General features: G+C 44.8%; 2 protein-coding genes across 3 annotated transcripts in view; both read right to left on the bottom strand.

Annotated features, from left to right (window-relative positions):
* The window catches only part of LOC142583463 (NADH dehydrogenase [ubiquinone] 1 alpha subcomplex assembly factor 8-like), a 418,166-nt gene that overhangs the window by 154,798 nt on the left and 243,910 nt on the right, over positions 1-19,458 (bottom strand). The window lies entirely within an intron of this gene.
* LOC142582118 (uncharacterized) overlaps positions 1-19,458 on the bottom strand; it is a 34,870-nt gene that overhangs the window by 11,201 nt on the left and 4,211 nt on the right. Inside the window, exon 2 of the mRNA XM_075691518.1 lies at positions 15,200-15,309. Coding sequence (XP_075547633.1) covers positions 15,200-15,309 — 110 coding nt within the window. The remainder of the gene's footprint in view (positions 1-15,199; positions 15,310-19,458) is intronic.

Here is a 19,458-nt window from a genome sequence, read left to right as displayed (position 1 = left end):
TCGATGATAAGTCTGGTGCATTCCACCAGACTTATCATCGAAGCAGCAGCGACTGCCGATGGTGACTCAGTGAGCAAGCCATAAACTGCATTAACAGACAAAGAACTGGTTTTTCTGAGGTCGCGCATGCGGTCTCGTTCATCTTAGGTCATGAATTTTGAATGCATGCTCATATCGGGTTGTTGCATTGTAGGGGTCGCTTTTGTCTTAGTGTCCCGGTATATATATATATATATATATATATATATATATATATATATATGTTTCTCATAACAAAAATCAGTTGGAAGTCAGCGCTTGTCTTCGTCGTCGTTTTTGTCCCTCCTCTATGTATGCGCTGTAAGTGACGATTGATACAATGGAATATGAACTAGCCCGTACCCAAACCTTGCCTCTTAACGCAAGCAAAACTGCGACCATTAATGCAAAGAAGCCGTGTATGCCGACTAAAATTTCTTTTTTAACTTGTTAGTGGGCATTAAAAGACAGATCTCACGGGAATAATTTCTTTTTGATCTGTTTATGCTACTAGGCAATGACTTAGCCGAGCAACAACCCCATTTAGTACGCGTAATAATTGTTTTAAGTATTCCTTCTTTCCACAAACAATGGTTGAATGGAATCATCTAACCAATGACCAAGTGTTAAAGTCATCACTTTCGTCATTTGTTTCAAGTATAGAGTAAAAATTTGTTATCTTGCTGTGCCACTGCTACTCAAGCTCTGTTGACCTGATTTGTATTGTGTTCATTGCCTATGCTACAGTCTTCTTTAAACATGCACTGTTTCCCACCCTGCTAAAATCCCCAGTGGGGATTGCAGTATTGATAAATAAATAAATAAAATAAATATCATAAGAAGCCAACAAACACTGACACCAAGGACAACACAGGAGAGATTACTTGTGCTTAATGAATCAAATAAAGAAGCAATACCTAATGGAAATGAAAGTGGATGAAAAAACAACTTGCCGCGAGTGGGCAACGATCCCACAACCTTCGCAGTTCGCAAGCAATGCTCCACCAATTGAGCTACCGCGGTGCCGTTTCGCCATCCACTTTTTTGTATTTATGTTTCTTAGTAGAACCCTGGGAGTGTTAGCCAGGGGCACCACTCACAGATTTTGGCGGCGAATGTGGAACGTCCTTTCTGTCGCAGGCGTCACGAAAACGTCATCTTCTTGGGTGAAGGCAGCTGGACAATAAACCCACACATGCTAGCTGAAGGCATCAATGTGGCCGGATTCAAGACCCTCGTTATGTAATGAACGAGTGCAAAAGGGTGTTAACCAGGGGGCCCGAGTTTCATTAGTTACATCATATGAAGCCAACAATCACTGACACCACTGACAACATAGGGGAGATTACATGTGCCTAATGAATCAAATAAAGAAACGATAAATAATAGAAATGAAAGTGGATGAAAAAACAACTTGCCGCAAGTGGGGAACGATCCCACAACCTTCGCAGTTCGCAAGCAATGCTCTACCAATCAGCTACCACGGCGCCGTTTCCCCCTCCACTTTTTTGTATTTATGTTTCTTAGTAGAACCCTGGGAGTGTTAGCCAGCGGCACCACTCACAGATTTTGGCGGCGAAGGTGGAACGTCCTTTCTGCCGCAGGCGTCGCGAAAACATCATCTTCTGGGGTGAAGGCAGCTGGACAATAAACCCACACATGCTAGCTGAAGGCATCAATGTGGCCGCATTCAAGACCCTCGTTATGTAATGAACGAGCGCAAAAGGGGTTAAGCAGGGGGCCCGATTTTCATTATTCATATCATATGAAGCCAACAATCACTGACACCAAGGACAACATAGGGGAGATTACTTGTGCCTAATGAATCAAATAAAGAAACGATAAATAATGGAAATGAAAGTGGATGAAAAAACAACTTGCTGCAGGTGGGGAACGATTACACAACCTTCGCAGTTCGCAAGCAATGCTCTACCAATCAGCTACCACGGCGCCGTTTCCCCCTCCACTTTTTTGTATTTATGTTTCTTAGTAGAACCCTGGGAGTGTTAGCCAGCGGCACCACTCACAGATTTTGGCGGCGAAGGTGGAACGTCCTTTCTGCCGCAGGCGTCGCGAAAACATCATCTTCTGGGGTGAAGGCAGCTGGACAATAAACCCACACATGCTAGCTGAAGGCATCAATGTGGCCGCATTCAAGACCCTCGTTATGTAATGAACGAGCGCAAAAGGGGTTAAGCAGGGGGCCCGATTTTCATTATTCATATCATATGAAGCCAACAATCACTGACACCAAGGACAACATAGGGGAGATTACTTGTGCCTAATGAATCAAATAAAGAAACGATAAATAATGGAAATGAAAGTGGATGAAAAAACAACTTGCTGCAGGTGGGGAACGATTACACAACCTTCGCATTTCGCATGCGATGCTCAACCAATTGAGCTACCGCGGCGCCATTTCCCCATCCACTTCTTGGGGTATTTATTTATTTACAATATTGCCAGTCTCTACTGAGGCCATAGCAGGTGGGCACTATACATATGTACATATACAAAGAACACTCATCATGTTAAGAATCAATAAATGTATAACGTCAGTTTTGCTCTTTACATATAAACAATTTACACTACATAATGTATGCACCAAACACAAGTAGATGCTAATTTTCAAAACAAAACACAATGGCAATTTAGGTATTCTATGCTGCATACACGACTTCTACTTGTACTTGTGCACGACATACACGACACCATGTAATTGTAGACAGGGTACAAGTACATGGTTGTTTGAATGATCTAATAATAGCGCTAGCAATTTTACCCTGCTAGGAAATTTTTTTCAATTTTTAATTTAAACTGAGCCAGTGACTCAGTTTTAGTGGAGAGAGGCGTTAACATATTCCATTCACGGATGGCAACCGGAAAAAAGGAATATTTAAACACATCATTATTACAATTATATTATACTTAGATTTTTGTGTGTTTGTGCCTGGTAGGTCATGTTTGTGAATAATAAATGCAATTTGAAATGCCAATTTTGAAATAATTATGCAGCAGTTGATAAAGAAATTTCAAACGGGCCTCTTTCACTCGTGCTTCGAGCGTAAGGAGACCAGAAATAGCTTGAAGGTTAGAGGGAGAGTCTTCCCGTCTAAATTTCTTATGGATAAATCGAATCGCCTTCCTTTGTACTGTTTCTATTTTCTTTATGATAGTCTGGGCATGAGGAAACCATACAGTGTTTCCATATTCGATGATCGGCCTAACGAATGTTTTGTATGCTAGGAGTTTTGTTGAGAAGGGTGCGAGTTGAAGTTATCTGCGAAGAAAAAATAACTTTTCCATAGCAGATGTCATAATGTTTTGAATATGCTCATCCCAGCTTAAGTCTGACGTTATTGTTAAGCCTAGATATCTATATTTCTGTACTTTAGTCAAAGCTGTACCATATATTGTGCAGCAAAAGTCTGAAGGTTCTTTTTTCCTCGTTATAGTCATACGTGCTTATTTTTTTACATTGATTATCATCTGCCAGTGTGAGCACCATTCTGTAATAGTACTAAGTGATTTGTTAAGAGAGTAGTGACCGTGATCATTTTTATTTTTTCTCTATAAATGACACAGTCATCCGCGAATAACTTTATTTTACAGCCTATGTTAGTGGTTATATCATTATATACTCGAGATTTACGTTTACACGATACACGATTTATGTTTACTAGTAGACACCTGGGAGTGTTAGCCAGCGGCACCACTCGCAGACCGTGGCGGCGGACGTGAAACGTCCTTTCTGCCGCAGTCGTCACGAGAACGTGATCTTTTTGGGTGAAGGCAACTGGTCAATAAACCCACACATGCTACCTGAAGGCATCAATTCTGCCGGATTCAAGACCCTCGTTATGTAATAAACGTGCAGAAAGGGGCTTAACCGAGGGGCGCAATTTTCATTAGTCATATCACAAGAAGACAACAAACACTGACACCAAGGACCAGATAAGGGACAGAAATTGTGGTCAATGAATTAAAAGAAGAAAGGATAAATTAATGGAAAACAAAGTGGATGAAAAAAGAACTTGCCGCAGGTGAGGAACGATCCGACAACCTTCGCATTATGCATGCGATGCTCTACCAATTGAGCTACCGCAGTGCCATTTCCCCATCCGCTTTCTTGGGTATTTGTACTTCCTAGCAGAACCCTGGGAGCGGCACCACTCATAGGCATTGGCGGCGGACGTGGAGCGTCCTTTCTGCCGCAAGCGTCACGAGAACGTGATCTCCTTGGGTGAAGGCAGCTGGTCAATAAACCCACACATGCTACCTGAAGGCATCAATGTCGCCAGGTTCAAGACCCTCGTTATGTAATAAACGAGCAGAAAGGGTGTTAACCGAGGGGCCTTATTTTTATTAGTCATATCATAAGAAGCGAACAAACACTGACACCATGCACACGATAGGGGAAATTACTCGTGCTTAATAAATGAAGTAAAGAAACGATAAATTGGTGGAAATGAAAGTGGGTGACTGGCAACCTGCCGAAGGTGGGGAACGATCCCACAACCTTCGCATTTCGCATGCGATGCTCTACGAATTGAGCTACCGCGGTGCCATTTCCCCATCCACTTTCCTGGGTATTTATGTTTGCTAGCAGAGCCCTAGGAGTGTTAAACCCACACATGCTACCTGAAGGCATCAATTCTGCCGATTCAAGACCCTCATTATGTAATAAACGTGCAGAAAGGGGCTTAACCGAGGGGCGCAATTTTCATTAGTCATATCACAAGAAGACAACAAACACTGACACCAAGGACCAGATAAGGGACAAAAAATGTGGTCAATGAATTAAAAGAAGAAACGATAAATTAATGGAAAACAAAGTGGATGAAAGAAGAACTTGCCGCAGGTGGGGAACGATCCGACAACCTACGCATTATGCATGCGATGCTCTACCAATTGAGCTACCGCGGTGCCATTTCCCCATCCGCTTTCTTGGGTATTTGTATTTCCTAGAAGAACCCTGGGAGCGGCACCACTCATAGGCCTTGGCGGCGGACGTGGAGCGTCCTTTCTGCCGCAAGCGTCACGAGAACGTGATCTCCTTGGGTGAAGACAGCTGGTCAATAAACCCACACATGCTACCTGAAGGCATCAATGTCGCCAGGTTCAAGACCCTCGTTATGTAATAAACGAGCAGAAAGGGTGTTAACCGAGGGGCCTTATTTTTATTAGTCATATCATAAGAAGCCAACAAACACTGACACCATGCACATGATAGGGGAAATTACTTGTGCTTAATAAATGAAGTAAAGAAACGATAAATTGGTGGAAATGAAAGAGGGTGACTGGCAACCTGCCGAAGGTGGGGAAATGATCCCACAACCTTCGCATTTCGCATGCGTTGCTCTACGAATTGAGCTACCGCGGTGCCATTTCCCCATCCACTTTCCTGGGTATTTATGTTTGCTAGCAGAGCCCTGGGAGTGTGAGTCAGCGGCACCACTCACAGGCCTTGGCGGCGGACGTGGAACGTCCTTTCTGCAGCAGGCCTCACAAGAACGTGATCTTTTTCGGTGAGGACAACTGGTACACAAACCCACACATGATACCCTAAGGCGTCAATGTTGCCGGATTCGAGACACTCGTCACGTAGTAATCGCGTCCCTTGGTTAACCCCTTTTGTGCTCGTTTATTACATAACGAGGGTCCCTGAATCACTAGTGGCTACGCCGTGTGAACTCTTCGCGCTGATATTAGAAAAGAGCTTCTAAATCCGTCTCGTTTGATATGTGTCATGCCTATGTAGACAAAGTTTCCAGCGCTCTGTGTTATGGTCGTGCGTCACCATTCACTAGTGACTTGGTAATGTGACCTCAACATGTTGGTAGCAGAGCCTGGCTTCAAAAATGATTTCGTTTGATATGCATCATTCCTGGGTAGAGCAGCAATCCACTCTAATGATCTTTTCTCACGTGACCATATCACTAGTGAGCATCCCATGGCAACTCATTTAGTGATAACCAGACTAGGCTGCGAAAACCATTTCGTTTGATATCCATCAAACCTGGGTACAAAATAGGGCAGCATGCCCCAAAGTAGCCACGTAATCTGAATCACAACTGATTAGGCCGCGTCAACTCGTCACTTTCGTATTCGAACAGAGCTTCTAAATCCGCCTCGTTTGATATGCGTCTTGTCTATATAAAGAAATTTTCTAGTGCTATTTGCGATGGTCGTGCGTCACTATTCACTAGTGTCTTGGTCGTGTGACCTCATCGTTGTGGTAGCAGAGCCGGGCTTGAAAAACCATTTCATTTGATACGCATCATCCCTGGCTAGAAGAGTAGTGCACTCTACTGAACTTTGGTCACGGGACCATAACCACTAGTGATCATCCCATGTGAGTTCATTTAGTCATAGCCAGACTAGGCTGCGAAAGCCATTTCATTTGATATGCATCAAACCAGGGTAGAAAATAGGGCAGCATGTGAGTGCCACGTGACCAGCATCTCTCGTGACTTGGTCACGTAATGTCGTCATGCTCCGAGCCAAGCAGGGCTTTGCGACTCCAATCGTTTATTATGTGTCATGTCTTGGGAGAAAAAAAATACACTGCGTGCATGTGGTCTCGTGACAGGAATCACTAGTGGGTCCATGTGAGATCATTATAGTCTTAACAAAACTGTGCTTCAAAAACCATTTCCTATATGTGCATGATGCTTGAATTGCTTTTCATTGCATATTTAATCCGTCTGCATGAGATTGAGATCAATTTTGCACTAAGGTAAAGCAGAGGAATTAGGGCTTGAGCAGAAAATCTTTAAGCTGCTGAAAGAGGCCTCCTGTAGAAGCCTGGGTGAAATCCACTTTGTAATATCGGTGCCGTAGAGTGTCATTGCCGTATACAAAATCCTGGAGTTACAGATTTCGAGCTTTTTTTTTCTTCTTTCTTTCGCTTCCCGGAACGACACTTTCTCCCAGAATTCCTAGCGAGTGTTGTCACAATGCAAGCCTAGCAGCGAGCTCCGGTCGGTTCTCGGAGGTGGCAGCTCATATTGAGCGCGATAGTACATCCAGTTCCGGCTTCGCGCTATTGGCAAGTCGCTCATAGCACTTCCGGGCGACGAGCAACGAATTCTATATTTCCAGAATCGAGCGATCTCTTCAAGCGACGGCCCGTTTTGTCGCTCGAAGCCATCGCTCATCGTCATCACGCACTAAATTGCTGTTATGGGGTTTAGCCTTAAGAGTGAACGGTCTTTGCTCATGTATTGAATTGGTGTGATAATATATGTGATTATTGCCTCCTGTTGTGGTTTTCGAGCATGGTGCGAACCTGAAACGGTGCTTATGTACTCGGTGAATTGTCAAGCAGCGAATTATGCATCGGCATCGAATATAACGGCTGCCGTGTGAAATTTTTATCGGAGTGCTTTGCATGCTCTTATTGTTTTGGACGTGCCTGTGCATTTGCTAATATAATGTGAGGCGTGAAGACAGGACACAAGAGTACAGAAGTGTACAATACGAACAGACCCCTTTTGCTTGCGTAATTCTCAGGCACTAGTTCAATATTTGAGAGAGGAAAATCCTGGTGATTGTACAGCTTTTAGTATGGATATCGAATACCTGTATTATTCCTTGCCGCATGACGGGTTGCTAAATTCCGTAAATGAGTGCATTAAAGACTAAGTGCAAGAGTCGCCTTTTACTGACAGATGCGGTGTTTTCACGGGAGCTTTTCTAGAAATGCTTTGAATGTACTTGAAGTCGACGCTGATTGGGTGGAGGGATGGCGTTTTTCTGCTGAAATCAGGCATTTGTATTGGCTCAAAGGTTGCCCCTATATTTAGCAATATTTACCTGAGTAAGGTGGGCAGCTGCTTAAAGAAACCCTTAGGTGATAGCGTTATCAAGATATTTCGTTACGTTGATGATTACCTGATTTTTTGCAATAGGGAAGAATGCGATTCCGCTGCTACCTCAGTAGGTGAGCAATTTAAACTTTATGGAGTAGGATTAAAATTTACCAAGGAATTTCCTCAGCGACGCGTAATGCAGTTTCTTTACATTTCCTTCGTCGTCGAACAAAATCACGCTTGCTGGCACTACTCCCCAAGATCTTCGAAGCCGTTGCTAAACTTTCAATCCAAGCATTCCAAAGTAGTAAAAAACGGAATTACCATGTCGTGCCTTAAGTCTTCTCTCACCAGATCCTGCATGCACAAAATGAGCGCCAGTTTTAATGCGCAGGTCCGGCACCTACTAGAAGCAGGTTATCCTAGTGTAGCAGTGGCCACTGTGGCTGAGCGCCAGAAGAAGTCGGTTTCGAGGGGGACGGACATGATTAAGAAAGGAGTAATAGCAAAAAAAGAGTAGTAGCTATTCCGTACATTAATTCAGTGTCGCACAGTCTTTAAAATGTTGCAAGCAGAAATGATGTTAATGTTTCTTTCACTTTTCCCAATAAGCAAGGTAAGACATCGCCTGCCGTAAAGAGGGAAAAGGAGCAGGTAAAAGGCAAAAGAACAGATATTTGTCCAGTGAAGCACAAGAAGAACAACAGTTTTACTGACTGTTGTATGGGTGTTTTTTATAATATTCCCCTTAGCTGTGGCCAATTCTACGTAGGGCAAACGGAACGGTGCATCAATGAGAGACTAATGGAGCACAAAAGGTCGTTAACCGGTGGATAAACTTATAATTTTTTCCTAGATTGCCAAGGTTGTAACTGCACGCCAGAGTTAGATGAATGCGCGATATTGTACAGGCATAAGAATGAAGATACGCGTCTTATGATAGAGGCATGGCATATCTCTAATAATGGAAGTGCGTGCGTGGGTCAGCCTTCGATAACTTTACATAAGGAAGAGAGTAAGTGCCTTAACAGTTATCTCTCACGTAGACTGACACATGTACCCGACTGACACGTGGTGACACTATTGCTGAGCTTGCTCAGGTGAGTTTTGTGTCTTCTTCCTTTCTTCGTCTCAGTGCTCCCTTCAGTTGATAGTCGGCGTTCGTGTTGTCCACTTCTCTACTCTTGTGTCCTGTCTGCACGCCTCACCTCTTTTTTGCATATTGAATCCTTACCAACTAGCTCAGCTTTCTGCCGTTCTAATGCTAATACGAGTTGGCGTTTCAGAGGTACGCCATATGAGTAGCTAAATTACCCTTCCTTAGGGGGCTACAAGCGTAATGTGTGCATCTTGTGTTCTTCTGTCCGAGTGGGCACGGTGGACCAACTGCGGGCATGTGTCCTCACAAGCCTTTCCTCTGCTTTATGCCGGTGCTCGTTCTTGGTTTGACCGGAGCGACGCATCATCGAAACTGTTATTCTACTGAATCTTCAAGCTGCAAAATGTGCGTGTTCCTTGCACGTGTTTTCTTAACACGTCGGCAACGATGGACACTTATCACGAAACCCCTTCCTTCCACGTCACGCCAGCTCTGGTCTCGCGCACTCCGACCCTAGCGCCACCTACACATCATGTGACATCACTGGGCTGTTGTATAAAAGGACGACTGCAGCTGCACGATTTCAGTGGGCACGGCGGATCAACTGCGGGCACGGGGCTGCACAAGCCTTTCCTCTGCTTTATGCAGGTCAGTTACTACTCTGACTCATTTAACAGCGATTTCCGCGGTCTTTTCGTCCTGCCGTGCCACCGGCGTTGAGCTAGTATTGCTTACGAAATATACTGTATGTGTTTACTTTTGCTGTGCAGTGACGTTGAGACAAATCGAGGCCCCATATTGAAAAATTCCTGCAAGAAATTCTGGCAGGACAAGCTAAGTTAGTTGAAGATATGGCGATGCTTAGAACGCAGCAGAACAATATGGAAAAACTTTTTACTGATTGAGGCAATCGCGTCGCTGTTTTAGAAAAAAACGTGTCGTTCGTGCAGATGAACTCGAACTCGTCAGCAGGCGTTTGGTGTGTTGCGACACCACGCACCCGAGCACACGAGGGTTGGACCCTCCCGCGTGTAACCGTGCGCGGCTTAGCAGTGTCTGGGGAAAAGGGGATCCTGGGGGTTGAGCCGAAGCTGGGTGTTTGGACCTTTAAGGCCCCCCGGCGGAGGCAACACACCTCTTCGGCCTCGGCTTCACATAGACGGCACCCCCGGACTGACCCACCCGGGGGAAATCGGCAGTCGCCTTTTCCTGTCCTCCTCTCCAATCTTCGTCTTTCTCTCTCGCCTTGTTTATCTTTCCTGTCTTCTCATCACTTCTCCTCACTTCCTAGTTTCCCGGCGGCAAGGGTTAACCTTGTGTAGCTAGCCAGCCTTGGTTATGCTGTATTTGGTTATAGCAGCGATGTACGGCTGGCGTTGGCAGGGTTTCTCCAGCAGGAACTTCTGTCACGTCCCCCTGTTGGGCTCCATGGTGGGTGGTCGGCATCGCGGCCGAAAACCCAACTGTACCTATGGAAAACGCGTTTCCTAAACTACCTGATCGCCCTCAGAAACGAGGGCGCACCGAAGAAGTATTTCAGTTTTTCGGACGCCAAGTCCACAATTTTCCTCGTTTTCATGTGATCCACACAGAAAAACCAGCTAAACAAGTCCGAACAATCTCCCCGTTCCTTGTATCTAAGACCCTTACCGAAGTTTTTGGCCCAGGTTATAAGGCGTCGAGGATGGCCAGCGGTGACCTCCTCTTGGAGCTCCGCGATCATAAACAATTTGAGAAACTGCCTAAACTAGTATCATTTGGAGAGACCCAAGTAGTAGTAACCCCGCACCGCACGATGAATACCACCCGCGGCGTTGTCTCGGACGATGATTTGCTGGAGATCACTGAGGCTGCACTCTTGGAGGGCTTCAGCGAACAAAATGTCATAAATGTCAAAAGAATCAAGATAAGGCGCGAGGGTAAAGAAATTGCGACCAAGCACCTAATCCCCACCTTCAATTCAAGTGTCCTGTTCGAATCAATCGAGGCCGGGTACATCAAGCTCCGTGTAAGACCGTATGTGCCAAATCCCTTGAGATGTTTCAAATGGCAACGTTTTGGCCACAGCTCGCAGAGCTCCCGAGGCCGCCAAACATGTGCGAAATGCAGTGCCCTTGAACACGCAACTGAAGAATGTAAGAACTCTCTACACTGTGTAAACTGTGATTGGGATCACGCCGCGTACTCACGGTCGTGCCCCTCCTGGAAGAAGGAAAAAGAAATTGTAACCATAAAAGTAAAAGAGAATATATCGTTCAAAGAGGCACGAAGGCGGGTAGCATACCTGCCAAAGAAAAGCTTTGCCGAAGTGGCGCGTCAGGGGGCAGCGTCACAACGGCCTCCGGCGGCTGTCCGACCCACAAGCAGTGAGTCGGCAGTCACGCCATCTGCCCCCGCGACGGTTGCAGCTAGCGCTGCTCCGTCAACTGAGGAGAAGGAACCATCGACCCCGAAGGTGGGCGCAGCCGAGGCTGCCTCAACTTCCCAGGTCCCTTCCTGCGCTGGCAACGGCCGGCGTAGCCAAATCCATCTGGGAGCCCCATCGACCTCCGGACTGGTGGGCGCAGGGGTCTTGCCCTCCAAGGCGGGACTCCCTCTGAAAACTTCCCGCTCGCAAGAGCACGTGTCCGGCACCTCACAAGAGGCAATGGACACTACACCCATCCTCAAGGCGCACCAAGCGCCTAAGGAGCGGCGAGGCTCCCTCGAACGCTCCAGAAAGAACAAAACCCCTATTACAGGGCCTCGAAAGGGTTCTGTAATCTAAGGCATCCCGTCCGTTTCCGTAAACACAGCACCAATTTATTATAAATATGGATACACAAATCATTCAATGGAACATTAGAGGTCTCCTTACAAACCTTGATGATTTGCAAGAACTCATCCACAAATATAATCCAAAAGTGCTGTGTTTACAGGAAACACATTTAAAATCCAGACACGCAAACTTTCTCCGTACGTATATTACGTTTCGCAAAGATCGCGATGATGCCATCGCATCATCGGGTGGTGTTGCGATTCTCACTCATAAAAGTATAGCATGTCAACCTTTACAGCTTCGAACGCCCCTTGAAGCAGTGGCGGTGCGAGTTGTTCTGCTAAACAAACTCATCACTATTTGCTCGCTTTATATACCCCCGCATTACAAATTACCTAAACATGAATTTCAGTCCTTTATAGATGAACTGCCAGAACCCTATGTTGTTCTTGGCGACTTCAATGCGCACAGCTCCCTGTGGGGCGACTCTCGTATAGATGCGCGAGGTCGTCTTGTTGAACAGTTCCTTTTTTCTTGTGGTGCGTGCCTTTTCAATAAGAAGGAACCCACATATTACTCTCTAGCAAACAGAACCTTTTCTTGAATCGATCTCAGCATAGTTTCTCCTTCTATTCTGCCTGAACTTGAATGGGAAGTTACAAAGAACCCTTACGGAAGCAATCACTTCCCCATACTACTAAGAACACCTCAAGAAAACGAATATCCACGACAGGCACCTCGGTGGAAGATTGAGACAGCTGATTGGGACAAATTTCTAACTCTTACTGGTATCGCATGGCATAACATCTCCTCGTTAGAAATTGATGCTGCTGTGGAGTATTTTACAGCCTTTATAATAGATGCCGCATCTAAATGCATATCACAAGTAAATGGCCGCTCGTGCAAACGGCGCGTCCCGTGGTGGACCAACGATTGTAGGATCGCACGTAAAAAACAGAACAAAGCGTGAGGTTTGCTACGCGCTTCTCCCACTGCAGAAAATCTTATCAACTTTAAAAAAGTAAAATCCGAAGGCAGGCGAACCCGCCGACAGGCTAGAAGAGAAAGCTGGCAGAACTTTTTATCGGGCATCAACTCGTACACAGATGAGGCGAAAGTCTGGAACAGGGTTAGTAGGATAAGAGGGCGACAAACATACTCCCTCCCTTTGGTAAACACACAAGGCGAAACTCTGCAAGACCAGGCAGATTCACTTGGGGAGCACTTTGAGCGTGTGTCGAGCTCAATCAATTATTCCCAGTCCTTTCTTAAACATAAAGAAATAATAGAACGTAAGCCAATCATACGAAAATCCAGGCAGAATGAACCGTATAACCGGCCTTTCAGTATTGCCGAGTTGAAAGCTGCCTTGAACACATGCAAAAGCACTGCACCGGGACCTGACAGAGTCATGTATGACATGATCAGAAACCTACATACTGACACACAAGTTACACTACTTACACTATTCAACACTATTTGGGCTTCCGGATACCTCCCATCCACATGGAAAGAAGCGATTGTAGTCCCTGTTCTGAAGCACGGAAAAGACCCCTCCTTGGCGGCAAGTTACCGTCCGATAGCTCTAACTAATTGTCTGTGTAAGCTTTTTGAAAAAATGGTAAATCGCAGACTTATACATTTCCTCGAGGTCAACAATATGCTCGATCCTTATCAGTGTGGATTCCGAGAAGGGCGGTCGACGACCGATCATCTTGTGCGCATGGAAGGAAATATCTGCGATGCCTTTATACATAAACAGTCTTTCCTATCGATATTCCTCGATATGGAGAAGGCATATGACACGGCATGGCGTTACGGTATCTTGCGAGACCTGTCGGAAATTGGCATCCGTGGAAATATGCTGAACACAATTGAAAGCTATTTGTCAAATCGTACCTTCCGAGTAAAAGTCGGCAATGCACTGTCACGTCCCTTTACGCAGAAAACTGGTGTACCCCAGGGAGGCGTGCACAGCTGCACTCTCTTTATCGTTAAGATGAACACGCTACGTGCTTCACTACCACCTGCCATTTTTTATTCCGTATACGTAGACGATATACAAATAGGCTTCAAATCCTGCAACCTCACAGTATGCGAAAGACAGGTACAGCAGGGCTTGAACAAGGTTTCCAAGTGGGCAGACGAAAACGGATTTAAGGTCAACCCCCACAAAAGTTCTTGTGTTCTCTTCACAAGAAAGAGAGGCCTGGTCCCAGATCCTTGTGTAGAACTGGGCGGACAACAAATCCCTGTCAACAAAGAACACAAATTCCTTGGTGTTATTCTTGACTCCAGGCTCACTTTCATACCTCACATAAAACATCTTAAAGAAAAATGTCTTAGAACAATGAACTTACTTAAAATCCTATCCCACACAACGTGGGGTAGCGACAGACAGTGTTTATTGAATATTTACAAGAGCCTAGTTCGATCACGGTTAGATTATGGTGCCGTAGTATATCACTCTGCCGCACCGAGCGTACTTAAGATGTTAGACCCCGTTCACCATCTGGGTATCCGTCTGGCCACTGGCGCATTTAGGACAAGCCCTGTTGAAAGCCTATATGTAGAGTCAGATGAGTGGCCACTCCATCTTCAGAGAACAAACATCAGCTTAACGTATTTTCTCAAGGTTCGCTCTAATAAGGAACATCCGTGTTTCACAATCGCTAACGACTTGACGTGTGAAACACTTTTTCATAACAGACCCTCTATGAGACTTCCTTTCTCACTGCGTGCAAGAGAACTTAGCACGGAAATGGATGTCCCTGTTCTCGAACAACGCCTAATGCCTCCAGCTAAGCTAGTACCGCCCTGGGAGTGGCAGCTGATAGAGTGTGACACATCCTTTGTAGAGGTCACTAAACATGCGCCAGAGACACATATCAAAATGCATATCTTGGAGCTCCAGTACAAGTACTCGTGCACAGAGTTTTACACAGACGCTTCTAAGTCGCATGCCGGGGTGTCCTACGCAGCCATTGGTCCGTCCTTCTCGGAATCAGGTGTACTGCACCCTGAAACAAGTATATTTACGGCTGAGGCCCAAGCACTATTGTCGGCTGTGAAACATATCAGAAAATCAAATATTCAAAAAACAATTTTATTTACAGACTCCTTAAGTGTCGTTAAAGCCTTGAAGTCACACTGTAAACACAGAAACCCCGTAATAATCGAGCTCTATTCCATTCTCTGTAGAACATACATGTCTAACCAGCATGTCATTATATGCTGGGTGCCCGGGCATAGGGGCATTGAGGGTAACGTTCTAGCAGACCAGATGGCCACATCAATTTCATTGCATGCAGCTAATCCTACTGCTTCGGTCCCTGTCACAGACCTGAAGCCTTTTTTAAGAAGGAAACTGCGAAACCACTGGCAACGTAAGTGGGACGCAGAAGTAGATAACAAGCTGCACGTGATAAAGCCACAATTAGGTTCTCGGCCCTCCGTAACAAAATCACGGCGAACAGATGTCCTATTCTGTCGCCTCAGAATAGGACACACATTTGGCACACATTATTGTTTACTCCATGAAAATGATCCTCTGACCTGCGGTAGATGCGGGGAGAGGCTGACCGTCCTCCACGTCCTCCTGGAGTGTCGGGCAGCCGAATCTGAGAGAAAGAAGCATTTTCCCCTAGCATACCGGCAGCAGATCCCCCTTCATCCCGGAATGTTACTCGGCCCAGAACCGCTATTTGATACCAACGCAGTCCTAAGTTTCCTGAAAGATGTTGTCCTGCATGTTATTAGCCCCACATGTTCATAGCGGGCCCTCTCTTCAGAGGATACCCCTGTGATAGCTCTTTCGTATAGCACGTGCCTCTAGGCCCTTGTGTTTCAAGGGCTCCGGCGAGGCAACAGTGCTCCAGCCATTTTTACCATCTCATATATTTTCAATGCTATGTCATTCTTTTACGATCGATTTTAATGTTCACAGTATTCGTCATTAGTCATCGCCATAATTTTATATCACGTAGATTTTATGCACTTTACAGCAACTATTTTTAGGCCACTTTACAGCCAAGTCACATCTCCATAATACATCGTCAACATCACCACTTGTCATGGCGCTCTTTGGCCACACCTGGCCCTTGCGCCATTAAACACCACATATCATCATCATCATCATCATCGAACAAACCGTTAAATCTCTGGAAACCAAAATAGTGGGACTGGAAGATAGGAGTAGGCGTTCCAATTTGATATTTTTTCGCCTTCTGGAGGAAGCAGCTGAAACAGAAACCGAGCTGAAGGAAAAAATTGTGACTGACATATTTTCCATATGTTAAACGTAAATTGCAGCTCGATTGGAAGAATCCACCGTTTAGGGAAGACAGGTAGACAAAGACGCGTTATGTTCTTTCAGGACTTCAGTGAAAAACGTGCAATCTTAAAAAACGCCCACAAGCTAAAAGGGACCAGAATTTCTGTACAAATGATTATTCACATGAAGCCCTCAGAAAACGTATACTGCTTTCGGACAGCGCGAAGGCTGAGAAAAAAGGCAAAACTTTTGTTTGATAGACGCGGAACTGCGGGCCAACAATGTGTACTTTAGATTGACCGATGCCACGAACACCAGGATTAAAATCCATGACTATCGCAGTACTTCAAAAAAGGATTGACTTGCTTCCCCTCAAGAATTCCGAATCTTAAATGTCAATGCACGCACTGTTACACACAAGAGTGATCAGCTTGATGCGATTATTCTTGCGCGTAACCCACACATTCTCGTCATCACAGAAACATGGCTGCATGACGAAATAGAAGATACGGATGTCTTTCCCTCTAATTAGCGTGCTTTCCGTCGTGATAGACCTACTAGAGGTGGCGGCGCTGCTATTTTGGATAGACAAGATATATCGGCAGTTGTCCTACGTCAAGCTGCTAATCTTGAAGTGATCACTTTAAAAAGTTTATGCCACAATGCCTCTGTTTTGCTTTTTGCTGTTTGCCGAGCTCCCGATTCCGCTCCGCAGTTTTTCAATGATCTGCGTGATCACATGGCGTCTTTGTGCACGACAAAAAATTTTCTAATAGGTGATTTTAATCTTCCGGGAGTTGACTGGATTCGCGGAACTCCTAGTCCTGATGTTAATATTAATATTGAGCAGTTGCGTAACATTTTCTGGATCCACAACATGCAGCAAGTGGTTACTGAGCCAACACGAATTAGCACTACTTCTGCCTCAATACTTGACCTTCTGCTTATTAGCCGGTCTTTAGATAACTATTCGGTCTCTGTTGAACATGCCATTTCTGATCCTGAACGTGTGGATTTTTCTTGCTACCTTGACCCTTTCAGATCAACTCATTGTAAAACTATTACTGCAAAAGATTTAGATAGTTAGGAGGGGTTTAATGGCGCAAAAGCCGCTAAGTCTATGCTGCACCAAACACAGTAAATGATTTCGCGCGCGCCTGGGATGAGAGCCACTGCGTTGTCTTCACTTTCGTCTAAGCGGTTTCGGGGGACATGACACTGTTCAACTTTGGGATGAATTTAAGAATATTTGTATCGACAACTTTATTCCAAATAAAACCAAGGAAACATCTAGAGCTATTCTCTGGATGACGCGTTACATAGTGCACATAAAAATAAAGGTCAAGCGACTAAGACGACAAGGTATTTCTCGTGGCATAGTAGGACCCAACCAAGCAAAATTAAATGAAGCTGTCAGTGCTGCTAAACTTCGCTATTTCCGGTTAACCCTTCTAACTTCATCAGAACTGCTCCTTCCATGTTTTGGGGTTATCTCAATAAAAACAGTAAATCAGTTGACCATATTACACATGAGGACAATCCTGTCGTCGCCAAACAAGATATCACTGATCACTTCAATGCTTATTTTACCGGTGTCTTTTCGAACTCGCCCGTTTCCCTTCGTGTGAATGGCGTAGCACGCAACGATGACTCTAGGTTTATTTCTTTGGCATCTTTTCTATGCTTCTGAATATAAAAACAAAATCATCTCCAGGGCCTGATAACCTACCAAACGTGTTTCTTTACAGACACGCTGAAAAGCTATCTCGCTTTCTAGTAATTATCTTTCGTGCATCCCTTTCATCGGCGGTGCTTCCTAACGACTGGCTTTCTGCTCGTATTGTTCCGATACTAAAGACAGGCGATCCATCACTAGCGCCAAACTACCGTCCCATTTCACTAACCTAATCTTGTTGCAAACTTTTAGAACACATTATTGATTCTAAAATCAATAAATTTCTCGTTGATACAGCCATTCTATCTCCTATGCAGCATGTTTTCGAGAGGGCCTCTCCACTGTAGCCCAATTAACCACAGTAATTCAGTCTCGCTAGCACTGTTGACAAATCAGGGCGAACAGACATATTTTTGGACTTCAGGTAAGCATTTGACCTTGTATCGCACGCAAAGCTAATAGAAAAACTTCAACATCTCAACGTTCCTTCATATGTCGTCATTTGGATTCGCGTGTATCTTTCTAACCGTACGCAATTCGTAGTAGTTGATAATTGTGCTTCCAGTATCCTTTCTGTCACTTCTGGTGTTCCCCATGGTAGTGTTCTTGGACCATTATTATTTAACATTTATAATAATGACATTCTAGACACAGTTACTCAACCAGTAGAAAAAAAACTATTTGCTGATGACTGTCTCCTCTTTAATGAGATTACCTGCCTACAAGATCAAGTTACTCTAGACGCTAACCTTTACGACATACTAGCCTGGTGTGCACGCTAGTATATGCAGCTTAACATTGATAAAACAGTATTTATGAAGATCACTAGAAAAATTAATAAATTGTCGTTTACCTATAGCCTAGCATCCAAACCTCTTACGGGGGTGAATGAATACAAGTACAGCACAATGCATTGGCGGGCTAGTTGGTGCGAATCCACGAATACTTTGTTTAGCGCAAAACAACAGACACAAGAAAGACGACCAGGACAAGGCGCTACTCTCAACTGACATCATTTTATTGCTTCACTCCTTTATAGACAGCCCAAACTAGAGGAACATGCGCAGTGAGCACCATGTGGTGGAGCCGCCAACAGCCGATCACAAGAGCGCACTCATGCGACAGAATCCAAAAAACCATACTCAGCGCGGTAAAAGGTTAAGGAAGGCACGCTAATGCACTGTGATCCCAATGACTGAATGAAGAATGCTTCCGATAACTCTCGGGCGGTGGTGTCACGGCTCTTTTTCAAAATCGTGGAATCAGGAAACATGGGTTTGCACTTGCATATTTATTTATTTTATTTATACATACTACAGCCCGTTAGGGCTATGGCAGGAGTGGGTTTACATGCGAAGAAAACTGATTATGATATGGAGAAACAAGAACATAGAAATATAAAGATGTGAAGGAACTATACATTAGCAATAGCATTTTAAAAATTGAGAAATGGGTAACAAACGAAATATAAAAATCTGAAGGAACTATACATCAGCAATAGCATTTAAAAATTGAGAAATCGGTAACAAACGAACTTCGGCAGGTAACAAATTCCACTGTTCAATCATGCGGGGGAAAAAACTGTATTTAAAGTGTTAGTGCGTGGATGGAGTGGTCTGATATTAGAGGCGCGATAAGCTCTAGTTGAAGTCGGGCAAGCAGGCATTAAAAGGGAGGGATCTGATAGGTGACAAAGAGAGTTCTTATAAGAATAGAAAATCTTCAGAGATTCTATGTGCCGCCGCCTAGAAAGAAACTGGAGGCTTAATTCCGTAAGAGCAGCTGACGGTGAAAAGTCTCGGTTGAAGCGACGGTAAACAA

This window comes from Dermacentor variabilis, chromosome 5, assembly GCF_050947875.1.
Source record: "Dermacentor variabilis isolate Ectoservices chromosome 5, ASM5094787v1, whole genome shotgun sequence".
NCBI lineage: Eukaryota > Metazoa > Arthropoda > Arachnida > Ixodida > Ixodidae > Dermacentor > Dermacentor variabilis.
The sequence above is the reverse complement of the archived record's forward strand: the minus strand, read 5'-3'. Positions and strand labels throughout refer to the sequence as shown.